The following is a 19942-nucleotide window of genomic DNA, read 5'->3' as shown; positions in this document are numbered from 1 at the left end:
AGGATATAAATGAACGTGTAGAACATGAAGTCATTTCAATAGCTGTCACTTCTACATGGGGCTGAAAAGAATGTGATTAATGTAAAACAAAATAGGAAATAAAATTGACATATTCCAGCTCAACATAATCACATTAGATACAGGCTTTGTGCTACACATGGACTGAACTCAGACCATTGTTTCAGAATGGAAGGGCCATTTAAAGAAAAAACTAAATTCACCACAGTGTGGCTGTATAATCCTATAACCAAAACCACATTCCACACTGGAATGATTAGTCAATTGAGCAAGACATAAAACAGTTCACAATGCTTGTAAATCAAAGACGACAATTGTAATTCAGATGCTGAGCAGCACAAAATGTTGAAAAGCACAACCCCAAGGGTCAGAACACCCAAATGATGAAAGTTAACTCCTTCAATAACACTGAAAATGTAAATTCAGGTAGAAGACAGACATGGTCGCACATCTTCAATCTTTCATTATCTATTGGATCATTGTACAAGATTGTAGATGTGCACCATGTCTGTTTTCTACTTGAGTACACACTGAAAATGTAAAGATTGCCATTGGCTCTTTATTGGCTGTTATCTAAATAAACACGTGGGTATTACCTATCAATATCATTTCAGGATAGTATGTTATAAGAGCAGAACAATGAAAATGATGGTGATGCCGGATTTGTCATATGACACCCGAGGGACCTCATTGTCTATGATGCAGTTCGTCGGGCTTTCATGATGGTGTCTGGTCTTTTACCAAATGGAATAGCGCTGTGTGATGTTCTATTTTGTTAGATTTTTGCTAAAATCTGCATTCAGGCCCTTTACTGAACCTCTAATGTAGATGTGAACAGGGCCTTACTGTCATTTTGTGTATCTTTATGATGTTTGGGCAAAAGGCTGTGTGTCCTGTATGAGTATATATTATTAAAATATACGTTGAGAGATTTGAAAATGACTCTAAACACACTGCTTGGAATGGCAAGTTCAGGCTACTCATCTTATAAGCATCTACAGATGTCTAAATCTGTTTTTTCATTCTGTTTCTTGCAGCCACTTCTATGACAACCCTATTCAACATGTTGGGAGATCTGCATTTCAGCACTTGCCAGAGCTCCGGACACTGTGAGTTGTTAGGATGTTAAATAAATAATTCAGAATAGCTGACACTCAAGGCTGTCACTGACAAAAAGTTTATTGTCAAGGCTTTTTCATATAACTGTGTGTACAAAACTATGGAATAATGATTTTTTCCTGGGATTCCGAAATAAATCCTATTTTGTTCTAATGTCAAACTCAGTCATTCACTTTGACTGGATATTATAGCAGATCCTCAAGAGTATTTATATATTGTTCATGACATGCTTTTATGTTTTTGCAAGTCTGTTATATATCCAAACTCACCAACTTTGCCACAATGCATGATAGAAAGCAAGAACCCCCATATTCTTTACTTGTGTAACACTTGCTAGTGTAATGAAAAAATGATTCAGTATCTTGGAGCTAAACTCTGTCATTCCTGTTATAAGTATGTTACAGGGCAAATTGTAACAATGCATAGAGAATTTATTCACATCCTTTGTTTGGCTTATTTGCCTCTTTGAAGTCCAGCCGAAATGTAACCAATAAATTCAGTACAATTTCTTGGTGCTCAATTTTCAGATATACACCTATAGATAAATCTGGGCATGTTGGGAAAATTAGGATGCAAATGTTCCATGACTACTCTTTTAAAGGGGTGCTCCGCCCCTAGACATCTTATCGCCTATCCAAAGGATAGGGGATAAGATGTCAGATCGCCGCAGTCCCGCTGCTGGGGATCCCCGGGATCCCCGCTGCGGCACTGCGCTATCATTACAGCACAGAGCGAGTTCGCTCTGCACGTAATGACGGGCAATACAGGGGCCGGAGCATCGTTACGTCACGGATCCGCCCCTCGTGACGTAACGGCCCGCCCCTTTCAATACAAGTCTATGGGAGGGGGCGTGGCGGTCGTCACGCCCCCTGCCATAGACTTGCATTAAGGGGACGGGCCGTGATGTCATGAGGGGCGGAGCCATGATGTCACGCTGCTCCGTCCCCTGTATCGCCCGTCATTACGCACAGAGCGAACTCGCTCTGTGCAGTAATGATAGCGCAGTGCTGCAGCGGGAATCCCGGGGCTCCCCAGCAGCGGGACCGCGGCGATCTGACATCTTATCCCCTATCCTTTGGATAGGCGATAAGATGTCTAGGGGCGGAGTACCCCTTTAAGGAATATTTCAGCTGTAAAGCACATTTCACACAGCAGAATTTCTAAACGGAATTCTGCATGAAAATTCTGCAGTAAATTATGTGGAAATGAATTGCTCACTCACGTCAATGGAATTCCTGCAGCGGAAATTCTGCTGTGTGAATCCCATTGAAGTGTATAAGGCAGTCATAAATATATCCTGATATTAACACAACACATCTCCTTGACCTATTGGAATGATATATACATGATAAATTATACCTATATGCAGTGGCTATATTACAGGAGAACAGCCTTTGTTACCCAACTTAGACTTTGGCTAGTAGGAGGAGCAAAAGTCTAAGTTCAAAATGTTTCCTAATTTTGTGAAGTCTATATATTATTAGGTTTGTTGGGTTTTATATTAAAGGGAAACTGGCAGCTGGTTCATTCACATTATAATGCAATTAAAATGAGATATAATTTGCTCTGATCGGTGCAGGCGTTCAGGAGATACAAGTAGTACTAGGGTCCATTGCAACTTTGCTTATGCTGTCCTTTGCGCAATGGAGACAGGAGCCGGTATACAGAGCTTCTCTGTCTCTGTCCCCTCTGCTTCCATTTGCCTTCTCACAGTCTGCTCACAGGGGTGAAGGGTCCTTCATGAATATTTGAGGTAGTTGGGCATATGGGAGCAGAGGAGACAGGAGGCAGGGAACCTCTGTATGCCAGCTCCTGCCTCCACTGTGCCAAGACAGCATTAGTATATTAGCAATGGTCCCTAATACTTTTTATATCTCCTTAATGGTGGCACTGATGGCAGTAAGTAATATCTCACCTTAACCCAGTTGACCCACACTATAACCCCATGTATTGGGTCTAGTTGGAGTGAATCAGCTGTCATTTTTCCTTCATTTTCCTTTTAAAATCTTAACCACCTTAGCCCTGAATTTATTTTTATTTTTTTGCTGAATACAGAATTACATATTTTTCTAAATAGACTTCATTAAACATTTTCTACCATTTTGCCTTAGCAGAGTGCATGTAAATCTTTGACTTGGTAATCTCCTCCATGGTATGAAATCTGCATCCGTTTTTGACAGGCTTTCTATATCTCATCTCTATTCTCTCATGTTAGAGGTAGCAGCAGAGAAGGTTTTTCCATCGAGCAGACAAGAGTGCTGTTAGACTGGAGAGTTGGTAGAGCATATGTGGTGAGCCACGGGGTGTGAGGTGAGGTGTAAGGGGCAGATGGTGTTGCCCAGAGGTAGATGGTATTAACCCCATTGTGTTCGTGACGCTAGGGCGTGGTTTTCCTATATAACCACCCGAAGGTAGTACCGCTAGTCGTAGGCCAGGCAGGGGAAATAAAGAGTCCAAGGCCAGGTTAAGGGTAACAGTAGTTTTAACTGGGGTTAGACAGGTGGTACAGTCTATACAGTTCAGCCAGTATCCCAGAGAGGTGGCCAGTGACACAGAGAGACCTTGCAGGCTTGCTGGGACTTGCAGTAGGTAGGCTGACTATAATTCAGGCCACGATGACCACACAGTAGACTTGACTTGATGACTATTAGATGACTTTAACTTACTTGCAATTGACAGGTGGCTGCAGACTTTAGGCTTGAGGCCTCCATTGCTCTGGACACACTCTGTAAGATGTCTTGACTGCACTGGACCTCAGGAACAAGAGAGATGAAAGAGAGCGATTGCAGCTTCTCCCTATCTTATATAGGGGGGTTGTGCAAGGAACCCATAGGTTACTTGGGAAGTCACCTGGTCACTGGGTTCTCTGGGTAACAATCATTTGACTTAAACATGTGACTTAAACACAGTCATGTGGTACAAATATCATCATGTGACAAACAATAAAGGTCCTTTACTCATTATGTGAAAACCCTTTTATGGGAAACCTATATACACAGGGGGAAACACTACAGGAGAGCCTCGGGGACAGACAGGGACTCAACCTGACAGGACAGAAGGACCATATCCCATACTGGGACACCACACATATATGTAGGGAAGCTCTCACGGGCTGTTGATAGGAAGAAAAGCAGTCAGCAAACTGCATATCAGGAGTAAAGATTGAAGACTTAGTGCAACTTTGCAACTCAGCGTAACCAATAACATGTAAAACATCATTTTTTCCATGTTAAATTGTCCATAGCCTTTAACTATGAGTAAACGATTGTGAGCTGTTCTGTTACGTTAGGCCCAAACTGCATCATCCTGAAATAGGAATATATAGGAAACATTTATATAGGGGATATCATTATTATGAACATGGTTTCCATAATTCATTTGAGCTTACTCCATGATACGGGACCTCTTAAAAATTTATTTATAGGATTTCTTGGACTTGTAATATGTAGAGCTCAACATATATGCCATCTTTTTAAACCTAGCTTTGAAGGTATGTTCATTTGTGCACAGTAATTATGAATTGCCCTTATTGCACTGATCTTAAATGTTATTTTACTTTTCTCATCCATGTTGAACTTAAAGCTATATCTATTATTTACTTATAGTATTCTCAATGGGGCTTCCCAAATTACAGAGTTTCCTGACTTAACTGGAACCACAAGCCTGGAAAGTCTGTAAGTCTTTATTATATTCCATATATAACTGGTATGTGATTTCAATATCACTCCTGAACTGATAATAAGATAATAATTTTCACAGAACATTGACAGGCGCACAACTGGTCAGTGTCCCGGATATAATCTGTGATCAGCTACCTAACCTTCAAATGCTGTAAGTACCCCAGAAATGAGAATATTATTTTATGGATATCATGTAATATTCACACTTCGGTCTGTATTAGCAAATCAATCTCTCAATGTGAATAATTCCTTTACCACAATTAATGTACACATCCTCCCCTTCTCGAGTAACTGTTGTTTTATGCAGGGGAATATGTGCTTGAAGCTAAGATGAAAGGTAATGTAGGCACTTACAAGTGATTATTAAGATGTATGCAGTAACCAGCTATTAGAGGAGAATTATTTGCTACCAATAAAAACAATAAATCATATGAATGAAAGTATAGTTTGCCATGAATGTGACACTTGGTTTGATCTCAATGCTGCGTTTGGCAGTTCATGCTGGGAGTGCAGTGTTCTTTTGGGAGAAGGAGAATCAGATTTCAGTGCAGATTATCTGTGCGCTTTAGGAAGGAATTTAGCAGTTTTTAACGTACTGGAATAGCTGCCCTACATTAAATCCTTAGCCCAGCTCGGTGCATGCAATGTCTTAACAGAGGGAGGGGGAGTGTTTTATGGAATTTGTCTGTGCTTGTTAAGATATGGTTCAAAGGTAGTGAATGGTCCAAGAAATATTGAGAGCAGCCATGAAAGAACACAGTTTGTTCTATCTTTCCAGCAATTAGAAGAGAAAAAAAAGAGTAGCGCAGGACACAGAGCCCGAACTGCTCATTTACTCGACTCATATTGTGTGTGTGCAAAGCTCTTTGTGCACGAAAATCCCTGACTGCTACAGTGTTCTCTGTAGGCTATAAAGCATCTCTTCTGTACACCATGCCATCCTGAGCTCTGCTATTCACAATCACCAATTAAAATTCACTCAAGACAAAGCTTCCCAGCTGCGGACTGCCAAGGAATCTGGACACCCCCTGTCACCCAATATGTTCTCCCAGGTTTATGACATGAAACTTGGCTAGCACTGCACTCTGTCTCCATAGCTCAACTTCAGTCCTGGATGCTATCTACCCAACGTCAATAGCAACAGCAGAATACCTGTTTGTATCTGTTGCGAGGATATAGGGGGGTATTTATCAAAGGATTTATGTGGGTTTTTTTTAACGTAGCTTTGGGGCAGTGACTTTTTGCGCCAAAGTTTGGTGCATTTTCTCCACTGTCATTTTTACAACTTTATCAAAATCACACGGTCCTGTGTGTGATTTTAAAGGGGTATTCCAGGAAAATACTTTTTTAGATATATATTAACTGGCTCCAGAAAGTTAAACAGATTTGTAAATTACTTCTATTAAAAAATCTTAATCCTTTCAGTACTTATGAGCTACTGAAGTTAAGGTTGTTCTTTTCTGTCTAAATCCTCTCTGATGACAAGTGTCTCGGGAACGCCCAGTTTAGAAGAGGTTTGCTATGGGGATTTGCTTCTAAACTGGGCGTTTCCCGAGACAGGTGTCATCAGAGAGGATTTAGACAGAAAAGAACAACCTTAACTTCAGAAGCTCATGAGTACTGAAAGGTTTAAGATTTTTTAATAGAAGTACCGGTAATTTACAAATCTGTTTAACTTTCTGGAGCCAGATGAGATATAAAAATACGTTTTTTCCTGGAATACCCCTTTAACTTTAGTCAGTAATTCATCATTTGCGCCAAATGATCTTAGGAGCAATTTTGCGCCTTTTAGGGTTCTTTTTTGGCGCAAATCACCACCAAGAAATTTTACACATGGAAAACACACTTAGCAATGTCAGAAAATGTAAAGGCCTCAAAATACATTAAAACATTTTTTTTGTGAAAGTAGCGACGCCTCCGCCCCTCATGCTCAATACTATCCTGCGACATAGTTGTCTCTGAGGGACCTTCACCCTCCGTTGAGCCAGCATTGGACATGGCCACACAGGTTCAGGAAAGGTAAGCACTAAAGCAGTGGTCTCCAACCTGCGGACCTCCAGATGTTGCAAAACTACAACTCCCAGCATGCCCGGACAGCCAACGGCTGTCCGGGCATGCTAGGAATTGTAGTTTTGCAACATCTGGAGGTCCACAGGTTGAAGACCACTGCACTAAAGTAAACAAAAAATAAATAAAAAAAACTACTCAAATTGAAAATAAAATCCATTTCACATGGTGGCTATAAACCCCACAAAAGAAAATAACTCACGTCGCTTGCTGATATACTGCAGGAGGGACTCCGAAATGGCTGCTCTACAGGGTAAAATACGCGTCCTCTGTGGTGGTAACTTCTGTGTAAAAGGCGATGTGAACAGCTGATTTCAACATTTGAGCCAAAATTACTAACAACTTGCATCAAATGATAAATTTGGTGGATGTCCACGAAAACCAAAGTGAAAAAAAAAAGGGTAAAAAAGAAACTGTCAACAGGCAAAATTGATAAATACCCCCCATTAACTTTTAGGACTAGTCATAGCACTGCACAAGCTGGAAAGTGTGTTGTATAAAGTAACCAAGCACAATCGGTGCATATATCATTATGTACAAATGACATTGGATAAGGATTAGACATGCATGACTTAGCTGCAGACTCTCAGAGAGACGATTTATTTTGTCTTTAACCTACAGAGGAAAAAAAATGATAATTTATGACAGCAGATATTAGATCATTGTGAATACATGTGGTGTTCCTTCACTTGGCATTTGGTGTATTAACACTGATTACAATTTATTGCTTTATTACTAGTGTGAGTGTTGTAAAACTTTCCACCAATATGCCATACACATTTGTGTTTTAAAGAGGAAAAATTATATTTATAGACATGTTGTGTTTTTGGTCTCTAACGCCTGTATATGTGCAAAGAGTAAGATCCAAGTTCAGTGCTTTAAAAAACAAAAACTGTCTTGCAGAAACATTAAGCACATTGTTGTGAAAGCCAAAAATTTGGAGCATTTACAAGAAAAAAAGAAAAGATTAGGCACAGATTTCTATGATATTTATTACGTTCATTATTTTATTCACTCTATTATTAGTGCGGAGACGCGGTATTACACCATTAATGGACGTTTGTTTGTTTTGTGCTAGTTTATTTCCATAAACACATGGGTACATTTGTACAAAAATATGTGCCTGGATAAATGTGCATCAGGAGTTCCTCCTTCTTATACTCATCCAGCACCCAGATGTCAGGGTTTATGGAAATAGCTCTAAGTGTTGTTCTTTTTTGTAACTAGATAAAAGAAGAAAATGTATTTACAACATATAAATAGCATTTGTTAACTCTGTATAAATAAGATAAAATAAGATCATTATTATTGTTCTGATTATTATAATTATGGCTCCACTCTATGGTATGTGTAGACCAGAAGACACCTGGTGTTGGGGGCCCTTGCCCCGTTTGGCCTCAGACCCTACAACAGTATCAGTCAAGTGACTAAGAGGAGGCAACATAAATATTTTTTGAGCCACTTTTGAGCTTAGTGACATTGCATGGGAAATGTATGTTTTGTTTTGTTTTTTTGCTGTCTAAATTACACTTCCAAACATTAGATCCATAATAAGGTTATTTCATTGAAATACAGTGGCAGTACATTTGAATAGTTAAATACACGCACATGACATTTTTTTTTAAACATAAGTATGTTTTAGTCCACTTTTAGCCCATAGATGTCCATAAGTTAAATTAAAAAAGAACTTATAATAAAATAAGGAACAAAAAAACATACAATATGAAAATAAAGGCAAAGCAAATTGTAAAAAAAAACTACTACTTTTACTTTATTTTCATACAGCGAGTAGTAAAGTTACACAATTACTCACCTTTTCGGGGACAAATTAGGTAATGCATACTTCTCCATCTTGTGCACTAATAAATAAATTGCCTAGTAAGTACTTTGAGACAATAATGGAAGTAGGTCTCTCATTAACATTAGAAGGAATCATACTAAGAGGCATTAAAAGGGAATGAAAATTCCTGAAGTCGGAACATTTGCCAGACCTCCTCTCTCTTCCTCCTTTCAACAGGTAGCGCTCTTGCTCTGTAATTGACACTTTAGACACACAGGGTTTGCTGGTTGTGTGCAAGCTACTAGCACTTTGCATGACTCACTGACACAGTACAGCTTGCACACAAGCAGAAGGGCCCAGGTCAGTGGTAAATCTCCTAAGCTTGACTGTACTCCTGGTTGACATAATAGTGTTAAACGTGAAATGAATGGTTGTGAACATAGATTCTGTGATGATAATATTGTGACTTGTATTAGCCAAGATAAAATAATAAGATACCAAATCCTTGAGCTCATTCAATGAAGTAATAAGTCCAACTCCAACAATATGATCACCAAACATGGTCACTGTAAAGCAGTCCAGATGTGTCTGACGTGCGTTCAGTTATATCTGGCTGGTGTCCAGTCCGCCATAACTGTGATTAATTGGGAAGAGTGATATTTATTTACGCGCTATAGTATATTTCTATGATGCAAGGTAGCATTAGAGCACTTAAGAGGTACTTTCATTTTCTTTGAAGCTGCCGAAAAAGCAGAGAAAGCTCTTATTCATGTAGGAGCTTCATCTGTATGTAATTTGATTGCCTTTCTTGTATGTGCCCATATTGGATTTCAGTCCTGACCTTCACAGTAGTGCTTCCCAGGCCAGCATAGCTGGATACAGAGATTTTATAATGTTTAAGCGGCCTGATTGTTTAGTGACTATTTTTTTCCTTGCTTACTTTGTTAACCAGTGTCCTCCCTCTGGCGACTGTATTTTCCTGCTGTATATGCATTGTTGGTCAAATGTGTAACATCACTATTAAGCTAAAACATATAAGTTCTTTTTTACAGAGATCTGTCATATAATCTGATCAACGATTTGCCCAGCTTCTCAGGGTGTCAGCGAATTCAGAAGATGTGAGTATTTATTACAAGTGCAGGTGTCTTACAGTTAATTCTTTCACTGCTTCTTAAGCCTTCCAAGCCATATCGCTTTAATCGTGAGATGCTTAACACCATTAGTCCCGTCATGTTTGGGTTAAAGGTGATATGATTGTGCAGAGAGGTTTGTTATGAAATTTCACGCCTCAGCTCAGCACTTATAATTTGTCTGTCATTTCAGAGATTTGCACCATAATGAAATCTATGAAATTAGATCCAGCACCTTTCAGCAGCTGACTGTCCTGAGATCCTTGTAAGTGCTTTCTAAATCTTCTACTTTGATCTCATTTTATTTAAGGTTTTTAAGCACTATAAATATACCACAAACCTAACAATATATTAAAAATGGACATTTCTCTTAAAACTGTTAATCTCTTGAGGCAATCTATTGGCTACATAACCTCTACATTACCATTGATATTGAGCTATGCTCTTTATGTTTACTAGATTTTTGGTTTTGTTTTGATTATTTTCCTGTGTGCCAGCTTCACTTTCAGCTTGATATCTTAGTGTTAATAAATTAGGTTTTATGCAGTAAACATGGCATATTAACTGTCCACCATGTTTTTCAGTTTATGTGCATCTTTTTATGTAATGTGACAGTTAACATTAACAAAATACTGTAATTATTACTGTAATTTCCAAATAAATTCTAAATACCTTATTATCTTCTTTTTGTGTATACAGAGATTTAGCCTGGAACAAAATTAGATATGTTCATCCTCACTCATTTTCATCTTTACCTTCCCTTATTAAACTGTAAGTTGTATTTTAATAATATTTACAAAACTCTAACTTACTGGCAATTGTTAAAGTATAATTTGTGTGTTTTTAAGCACAACTACCAGTTACAGGTTTACTTACTAAATATCTAAGGGGGATTACCATCTCAGCTTGTTATCTCCTATCCACAGAATGGGAGATAACAAATTGATTGGTGGGGGTCCGACTGGTGGTACCCCCGCCAATCCTGACAACAGGGACAAAAGTCTCTCCATAATGAATGGAGGGAACTGAGTGTGCACTGCTAGCATTCCATTCATTCACTGTGGGGCCACCAAATGGAAATGTTCATTGGCTCAATAGAGAATGAATTGAGATGTGGCTGTGCATGCATATTGTACTCTGTTTATACGCTTGCACAAACATTTGTGACAAAAATGAGCGTAAAAGAAAATGACTTTAGGCAAACCAAATACAGTGTGGAAAAAGTTGTAATATATGAGGAGTTTGTACATACCACACATCTACCCTCAGATTGCTTCTTTAATGTTTCAGAGAACTTTTCAAAAATGAAAGAAGCAATGTGATTGGTTGCTATGGGCAACTGGTCAACTTTTCTTCTGCACAGGTTTTGATAAATATCCCCCATAGTTCTTTATCTCCCTATACATCACTAGAGAAGAGGTCCATTGATTGTACACTGAAGATTACGGTATGTATGGACAGGCTAGAGACAGTGAGGGGGAGGCGTTGTTCACATGAACAGCATTCTGAGATCTGAGTCATTTTGTATGCTGTTAAAAATAAATATTGGGGTAAAAATCACAGAAAAATTGTGATATCACCGTCACACACAGATACGGACACCATATTATGACCTACACTAACTTTACAGCCCCTGTAGCTTAGTCAAATAAAAAAAAAATCCTGGAATACCCCTTTATGATTTTTAAATAGAAGTAACTTACAAATCTTTATAACTTTCTGGTACCAGTTGATTTAAAAACATTTTCCATTTGTTTTCCACCAGAGTACCCCTTTAATGTGTAACTGCACTGTTATGTTGTTATACAGCTCACAATTTACCTGTGGTATCTTAGGCTGTATAAAATCTAGAGACGAGATATTGGTCTTGTTTTAAGACTGTAGAAGTGTGGTTGGGTGATGATGGCTTTATGAATATGTGTCTATCACTGCCCGATTGTACTTCCTCAGGCTTTGTCTCCAACTGTAATATCAAGAGCTAAGATTCTTGGCTTTAAAGCAAGACCAAGATCAGGTGCAGAAAGCAGGGTCCCGGAACACTATGATAGAGCTAGGGGGTATCTAATATGTCCTCGGCACTCAAAGTGCCTTTGTGCCATGACGTATGAGATAGTCCTTGGTGCAGAAAGAATCAAATGGGTTTTCCAGGAAGGGATGGCTGTATACTATATACCCCCTAAGGAGTTAATAGCACTTATCTATACAGATCACTGCTCCGGTGTAGCCAGAAAGGATATGTTCACATTATACATTTTTAACATGCCTTTTTTGAACAAAAGAGCATACTAAAAATGCACAATGTGAACTGAGCCTCACCTACCAACCCTCTTTCTTGTCTGTAGCTTCGCCTCTAGGGACATCATTACTAGAGGCGGGGCTGCAGGCAGGAACCATAATAGGTAAGTGAGGCTCAGTTCATTTTTGTTTGAAAAACGCATGTTAAAATGTATAATATGAACAGATCCTTTATGGCAGTGTTTCCCAAACAAGGAGCTTCCAGCTGTTGCTAAACTACAAATCCCACCTTTCCCAGACAGCCTTTGGCTGTCTGAGCATGCTGAGGGTTGTAGTTTAGCAACAATTGGAGGCTCCCTGTTTGGGAAACACTGCTTTATGAACTTTGTTTTTGGAAAAAAAAAAAAATCTTGTGGGGTTTCCCCCTTTTTGCAGTATAAGCCAGATACTAACCAAGCAGCAACCTCATGATATTCCCCGGATGGGTGAGGACCATTATTTTTGACCCTCCCCAGCCTAAATATCGCCAGCCTGTTACTGTCTAGGCCCAGAAATGCGATTTTCGGCGGTGGTACAAGGGTAATAATTGGGGGTTAGCACTAGCTGTTTTGATGGCTAAAACTAAGCCTCGGATTAGTAATGGACTCCACCCATGAGACGTCTTCCATTACTAAGCCAGTAAAAAATTAAAAAAAATAAAAAACACATACATATATATATATATATATATATATATTTTTTATTTTTTTTTAAATCCTCCCAAACAGCCCTCCTTAACCATTTTATTTGGGGGGAAAAAAAGGTTGGTCATCGTCGTAGTTCATGGAATCCGCTGTAATTCACTGCATAAACGTACCTGAAACTAGAAAAAAAAAAAGCACAAAAATGGGTTAGTACATTTTGGGTGCTTTCACCTGGAGAGGGTGCCCAAAAAGTGCATAAAGAAGTGTTTGCCAAACAGAGAGCCTCCAGCTCTTGCTCAACTACAACCCCCTGCATTTCAAAGCCAATGGCTATCTAGGAATACTGGGAGTTGTAGTTTTGCAGCACTGTATCGCCAGCAGTGGAAGTAAGTAGAGATGTTATGCATCACTACTTAACTCTGTAGATGCTGAGTCTATAACATTTTGCCAGCAAAAGTGCCATAGTCTTAGCACGCTGCAATTTTGCAAAACCGCCACTGAGCCCAAAACTGACAAAAAAAAGTTCCATAATGAGTGATAAAACACCAAAAGAAAAAACGTCAAGTGGGTTTGGCGTTTCACAAATCCCTATTGACTTTCAGCTAACATCTGGCTTTTTGGCAAGAAAAAATGCTGTGTGGTAGTTTGGCTATTTTATTGCTGTTTTTGCCAAAAAAGAAAAAAGTGAAAATCTAGCCCAATAAAGACCAATACATTTTCATTTAATTATGCAACAAATATTTAAAGTAGTCATAAAAGAAAAATAAAGATCAACATTTTTTTATGAAAAATGTTTTTACACTGATCTCTTTTGTGATCGATAGCCTCTACCTATGCAGTGTCACACTTTTTTTTCAGTGTTTTTTTTAACATACGCATCTGTACCAGTCAAGTCTTGAAAATGTTTGTCTGTATGGTTTCCTGAGATTCATCTATGTGTTGACAGCAAAGTGAAACTATGAAAAGTTCAAAACATTAGCTAGCCCTAAAAGTATGTGAAGGGTGTTTTGCATGTGCTGTCAAACATAAATAATAAAAAATAATCATTAGCTCTGAGATTTACAATAGGAAAGAGAGTTCTGCCACCTTTCTTTAGTCATTTTCTTCTATAATATAGAAGAGATTTATCAAAACCTGTCCAGAGGAAAAGTTGTTGAGTGGCCCAAAGCAACCAATCAGATTGCTTCTTTCATTTTTTAGAGGACTTTGCAAAGTTTAAAGAAGCATTCTGATTGGTTGCTATGGGCAACTCAGCAACTTTTCCTCTGGACAGGTTTTGATGAATCTCCCCTATGTTTACCTGTAGCCTTAGGACTTTCATCATGCTTATTAAAACCACATTATAGTCCCACCAGAAACTAAAATAAGTAAACAGCATTTTTGTTATAATGTGATATCATAAAGAGCAGCCATATAATTTATCACTTTTGAATTAACAATGACCACCTATCATTTAAGAGCGTGTTTTAAGTAGGTGTAAAAAAGGTAGTTTTAAGTGACAGACAATAAAAATGCTCTTGCTTTGCTAAGAACAGAAATATTACAATATATTTAAGTTAAAAAAAAAAAAAATAAGTTTAATCACCAAACTTTGGCTCTGTTATATAGTACAACCATTTTAAAGGGAGACTGACAGCAGGATCACCACACGAACATGAATATGGAGGTAAAAATTGCTGAAGCCATTCAGGATATATTCATCTTGTTTCTAGTGTAGTATTTTCTTCTTAAAGGAAAACGGTCATCCTGTTCACCAACACTAAAACCAATACACTGGGTTATAGTGTGGGTGAACAGGAGTCCGTTGAGGGGTCACTTACTAACATACAGTAAGTACCTTAGGTCCAGAGTTATGTCCGACCGAAGACGCTCTTCTATCTTCACTGAATTGCATGCTGGAGGCGGGCCCTGTCGGGTGTATTGCTGGTCTCCACGTCCTAGTGCTGGTCAAGTGAGCGCTCAGGCGCATGGGCTCACGTGACCAGAACTAGGACGTGGAGACCAGCGCTGATGAATATGCAAATAGAGGCGATAGGGCCCGCCTCCAGCACGCAATTCAGTGAAGATAGAAGAGGATCTTGAGGGGGACATATGTTAGTAAGTGGCCCCTCAACGGACTCCTGTTCACCCACACTATAACCCAGTGTATTGGGTTTAGTGTGGGTGAACAGGATGATCGTTTTCCTGTAACTGCACTGGAGGCAGCAAATTGTATGTGCAAAGTTCTCCCCCGCCCACTCCAACAATAACCCCACCATTTTTTGCTCATAACTTCACCCCTTCACAGACTTGCTGATGAAGAGGAATGAATATTCATTTTCATATTGATTGTATACAAGCTCCAGATACATGTGGACAAACAGTGGGTAGTATAGCTGAGACAGCTCAGCTCGATGATAGTCCAGGATGGATTCTATGAATCTCTTCAGGCCGCTATAATACTCCTCATATAGGGTTATCACCAGAAGATAGCAGGGTTATCATCAGAACAGTCGGAAGAAAGCTTTGCACACACAGTTGCAGCCGCCACCAGTGCAATTACTACCAACAAGATGAATATCTAATGAATGGCAGCACCCATTTTACACCGGTAAAAAGTGTTAACAACATGGTCATCCCCAATTATCGTATATTCAGGTTAGTGCAGTGACCCTGTCGTCAGTTTCCCTTGAACGTTTTGAGTTGTTTGCACACATGCTTGCTTTAAAAGTGTCCACATTTATTTAAAAAAAAAAAATAATTTCCATATTTTCCTTCTTCACAGGGATCTTTCTTCAAACCGTTTGACTTCATTCCCTGTTACTGGTCTACATGGTTTGACTCATCTAAAATTAACAGGAAATACTGCTCTACAAGAACTGATTCCATCAGAACATTTCCCAAAGCTCAGGTAAGCAAGTAATTGTAATATGTGCAGAATCACAGACATGTGGTCAGTAAGTTTGCATGTAGGGTCCTAAACCCTTACAAAGGGCAATATAGGATTTTTTATGTGATTTAAACATGTAACTTTTTAAACCATATACGGTATTTATGAAACTTAATCATGCTTATTGTGAGGTACAGTATTGTCCACCTGTACAGGGTGATTCTAAAAGAATGGTGCAAACTTAAAGCCTGGAGTTACGGTAACATCAGTGGTACATGGCCAGTGACTGAAAATCAGAGCCAACCCATACTGACTAGAATGGAACTACAGATGCCACAGGTGTTCATTGATGAGGCTACATTTCACCTAGTGGGAAGGTCAATTGCCATAACGTTAAAATTTGGGGCCAGAAAAACCATTTAGTGTGGCGCTGGCCTTCACGATCGCCAGATCTAACACCCTGCGACTTTTTCCTGTGGGGCTACATCAAGGACTATCAAGTGTATCTGCCCCCAGCCACATAATCTGAACAACACGTGACTGAAACAGTGAAGACTATATCCGAGGATATGCTGCCATGCATCTGGACAGAATTGGACTATTACCTAGACATCTTTCGTGTCACCAGTAGAATACATTGGTGTTATGTTTTCTTGGTGATAAATACTGAGGCTATCATTTTGTACCATCCTTTTTCAATCACCCTGTATATATTTCACAACCTGTGCAACCTGCAATGCTAGAAAAGCATGTGGCCCATGATACCTTTGTATGTAGTCCTTTGTGGATAGAGATTTACCAAAACTAGTGCAAAAGCAAAAGATAAATAATTAAAAATGGCATCAGCATTTATTTTTTATTTTTTAAGGACCTCTAAAAAAACCAAGAGCCAGATTCAGATTAAAATATTGCCATCCGATAAAAGTATATTCCCTTTGCTTAGAAAGTGTGATATTTCTGGTCAGTGGAGATATTACTGCCAAAGGCATTACATCTAGGGCGGTGAGATAACATCAATCCAGCAATTATGCTAAAAACACTGATGCTGTAATATAGACAGCATGTAGTACTTTCCTAGCAGACTGACAGTCTGCTTGCCATTGTTACCATGGTTCATTGATGCAGAATAACATCACAGAATGACATCACTTTGAATCTTTCTTGCATATGGATATGAATTATTGCTACATTATGTGGAGTTGCCATATAATGATGTTGTAGAGCTTTTTCTTATCTAGTGCAAAGGTTGCTCAGAGTTGTGAAGCTAAAGTAAAAAAAAAAAAAAAAGTTCTGTTTTTATGTACTCTGAGAAGGCATTATACAGTCCATTGTGCACCCCTGGGCTACTACTCCCAGGAACATTCCACCCTTTATTATCTCTGTTACCTGAATGTAAGCATTTTTATATGTTTCTAGATTCTTCCTTTTTAAGGTTCACTCTTCTCATATTTTACCTTATACTTCAGATACTCTATTAAACTGTCATCAGGACCTCACTACTATTGTAGTAAATGTGAAAGGAGAGTTGTATTTGAAATACATTTTTCATGCACAATAGAATAGGGACCTAGAGTGCCTCGAACAAATAACTGTAAAGGCATGTTATAACACACTTTTGTTTTAATACATCGTCTACGTAATTTATCGCTCAATTACAATGAATAGCATAAAGAAATATGTCTACCACATTGTGTACTGGAGCAGAAGGTTATACAATAGCTAGCACGCTCTAACGTCCCATTAATCTCACTAGTGCTGAAACTTGCCATCATCAACATTCTTATACATTGGTAAAACAAAGACTAATGTGACTGTGACTACAAGTCCAATTACTCATCACAGGCACCTTTATTTACAGAAAACTAAGGAGAATTGCCTAGGAATAAGGCTTCACATATATTGACTATATCATTACCCAATGATCACGCCACATTTTATGGCCCATGTCCTTTATGATGTGCTGCCAGGCTGGCTTCATGTCGCCTTAATGAACAGCTGTTGTGTACAAACAGCTATTTCCTAACACCAGACCGCATTAACATATGATACATTTTACCACATTAAGTTGGCCCATGCACTGCACGAGTAATACCTTTTACAAGGGTTCTAGTTTTTAGAAGTAAAGTTGTTCAACTACAAATCCAACTGCGTCACTTTATGATATAACCCTTATGTATGTATTCAAAAGAAGTGTAAACTAGGAATTTTTATCTGTTACCATCTCTGAGTTCTGCAAGATATTTAGAAGCTACTCAAAAAAATAATAAAACAGCGGACAGTATCATAAGTGAACTATAATACAATGATTTGTATATTAGTATAAAACAAGATCGAGATGAGTTGATCTGTGATAAGTCTATTCTATTATAGAGCCATTTAAGACTATGGAGATTAAAATGTTTTTAATCTGAATTTGTACCCTTTCTTTCCTTTGTCTTATATGAGGAAAGTACAACCCCATAATAGGAAACTTGCCCATTTGTGTATTTCTGACAGAAATAAAGTTTAGAACCACTTTAAAGGGGTTGTGCGCTGCCCTGCAGTTCAGAGCTCCGCTCACAGCGTCCGGAAGTTCATTACTGCAAACGCTGTGTGCGGGCTTCCGTGTTCGCAGCCGCCGGGCGTGACGTCACGCCCGGCCCCTTCGTGACGTCTCGCCCGCCCCTCGTGACGTCACACCAGTGGTCGCGCCCCCTTCCCATAGACTTTCGTTGAGGGGGCGGGCGAGATGTCACGAAGGGGCCGGGCGTGACGCCACGCCCAGCGGCTGCGAACACGGAAGCCCGCACACAGCATTCGGAGTAATGAACTTCCGGACGCTGTGAGTGGAGCTCCGAACTGCAGGGCAGCGCACAACCCCTTTAAAGTGAGTCTAAATTTGAAGACATCTTCTTGGTCAACCAGATTTTTAATAAACTAAAGTTGGGTAAAGTAAATACTGTACAATGTGTACAGGCTATTTATTCATTTGGAGGGTTGGGGGACACAATCAGCCATGATGAATACCAATACATGGTCAATACTTTACTACTTTGGCACTGCTCCTTAAGGCAAATAAAATAAACATTTTTAGTCAGTAAGTCTCATGTTTCAGATTTTATATTGACCATAGAATTACTTGAATATTAATATATGACTATTCCTTGTCTTCAATAATGTACAACATTATTGCTACAGGGGAACCCCTAAAAATGTCCAAGGAACCCCTTATTTTTCCTGCTTCTAAATCAGTTTATCATCCATACTGCAATAGTAAGTATTAATGCTGCTGTGTTATGGGGAACCCCTGACCACCTTCAGAGGATCCCAGTAAGAGAAACACTGTTGTACAGACTTAATATTAGATACAAAATATATGCACAATTTCTAAAAAAAAAAAATTATAGCAATTTGTGTGATGTACTTTTTACTATTTTGTTCTTTAGTTTTGCTATTAAGTTTGCATCTACAACAAATTTCTGCCAACAGCTTATTAATTACACCTTACAAATCAATAGTTTTTTCCAGAACAAGATTAGGCTATTGTGCTTAAAAGGGTACTCTGCGCCTAGACATCTTATCTCTTATCCAAAGGATAGGGGATAAGATATCTGATCGCGGCACCGCAGTCGTCAGGTGCACAGAACAAACTTTGATCCGTGCCTGATGACTAGCGATGCAGCGCTGACGCCATGGCCATGTCCCCTCGTTATGTCACACCCCCTCCCATAGACTTGCCGTGATGTGACGAGGGGGCGTGGCCATGATGTCACGAACCTCCGGTGCAGCAGCCGGCGTTCTAAACCTTTGGATTGGGAATAAGATGTCTAGGGGCGGAGTACCCCTTTAAAGTTTACATTTCATTATAAAAAAAAATTATATGTCATAGACACGTATCGAAAGTTTTATCTGGAAGGGTCTGAGTGTTCAGACCCCAACCGATCATTAGAGTGAGGTGGGAGAAATGCGTTTCTCGTGAGACCGTCCCAGCTGTGTGTCACATGACTAAGATGAACTCATAACCTAAGTCTGAGATCATCCTTCTCGTATACATAGAGTGGAGAGAGAAGTGCATAGCCACAAGATTTTTTCCTTGATCATTTTATGGATTGGTTGGGGTCACATTAAAGGTTTTTCCAGTGACAGGTTTTAAACTGTTACGGACAAAGGGCCTTCAGGTCGAAGGGCATACAGGTACGCCCTGCGGTTTTCCGGTTTCCCCTGCTCACCGGGCGGGGACTGGAACGGGATGCCTGCTGAAATTGTTCAGCAGGCATCCCGTGCGAAGGCCTGGGGGGTCCTGAGACAATTCAGACCGGCGATTAGCGGCGACTCCGGGTCAAACGGGTCTCCGGTGACCCTGAAAAAAAAGGGGATTGGGG

The 19942-nt window shown here is 39.3% G+C and overlaps 1 protein-coding gene across 2 annotated transcripts in view; it reads left to right on the top strand.

Moving 5' to 3' along the window:
- Window positions 1-19942, top strand: part of LGR5 (leucine rich repeat containing G protein-coupled receptor 5) — a 175779-nt gene that overhangs the window by 140331 nt on the left and 15506 nt on the right. For both annotated transcript variants that reach the window (XM_056574123.1, XM_056574124.1), the window contains exons 9-15: window positions 1056-1127; window positions 4743-4811; window positions 4897-4968; window positions 9717-9782; window positions 9988-10059; window positions 10494-10565; window positions 15477-15602. In XM_056574123.1, the coding sequence (XP_056430098.1) occupies window positions 1056-1127; window positions 4743-4811; window positions 4897-4968; window positions 9717-9782; window positions 9988-10059; window positions 10494-10565; window positions 15477-15602 (549 nt within the window). The remainder of the gene's footprint in view (window positions 1-1055; window positions 1128-4742; window positions 4812-4896; window positions 4969-9716; window positions 9783-9987; window positions 10060-10493; window positions 10566-15476; window positions 15603-19942) is intronic.

The sequence above is a fragment of the Hyla sarda genome, chromosome 4 (genome assembly GCF_029499605.1).
Source record: "Hyla sarda isolate aHylSar1 chromosome 4, aHylSar1.hap1, whole genome shotgun sequence".
Classification (NCBI taxonomy): Eukaryota; Metazoa; Chordata; class Amphibia; order Anura; family Hylidae; genus Hyla; species Hyla sarda.
This window is presented reverse-complemented; position numbering and strand designations above follow the sequence as displayed.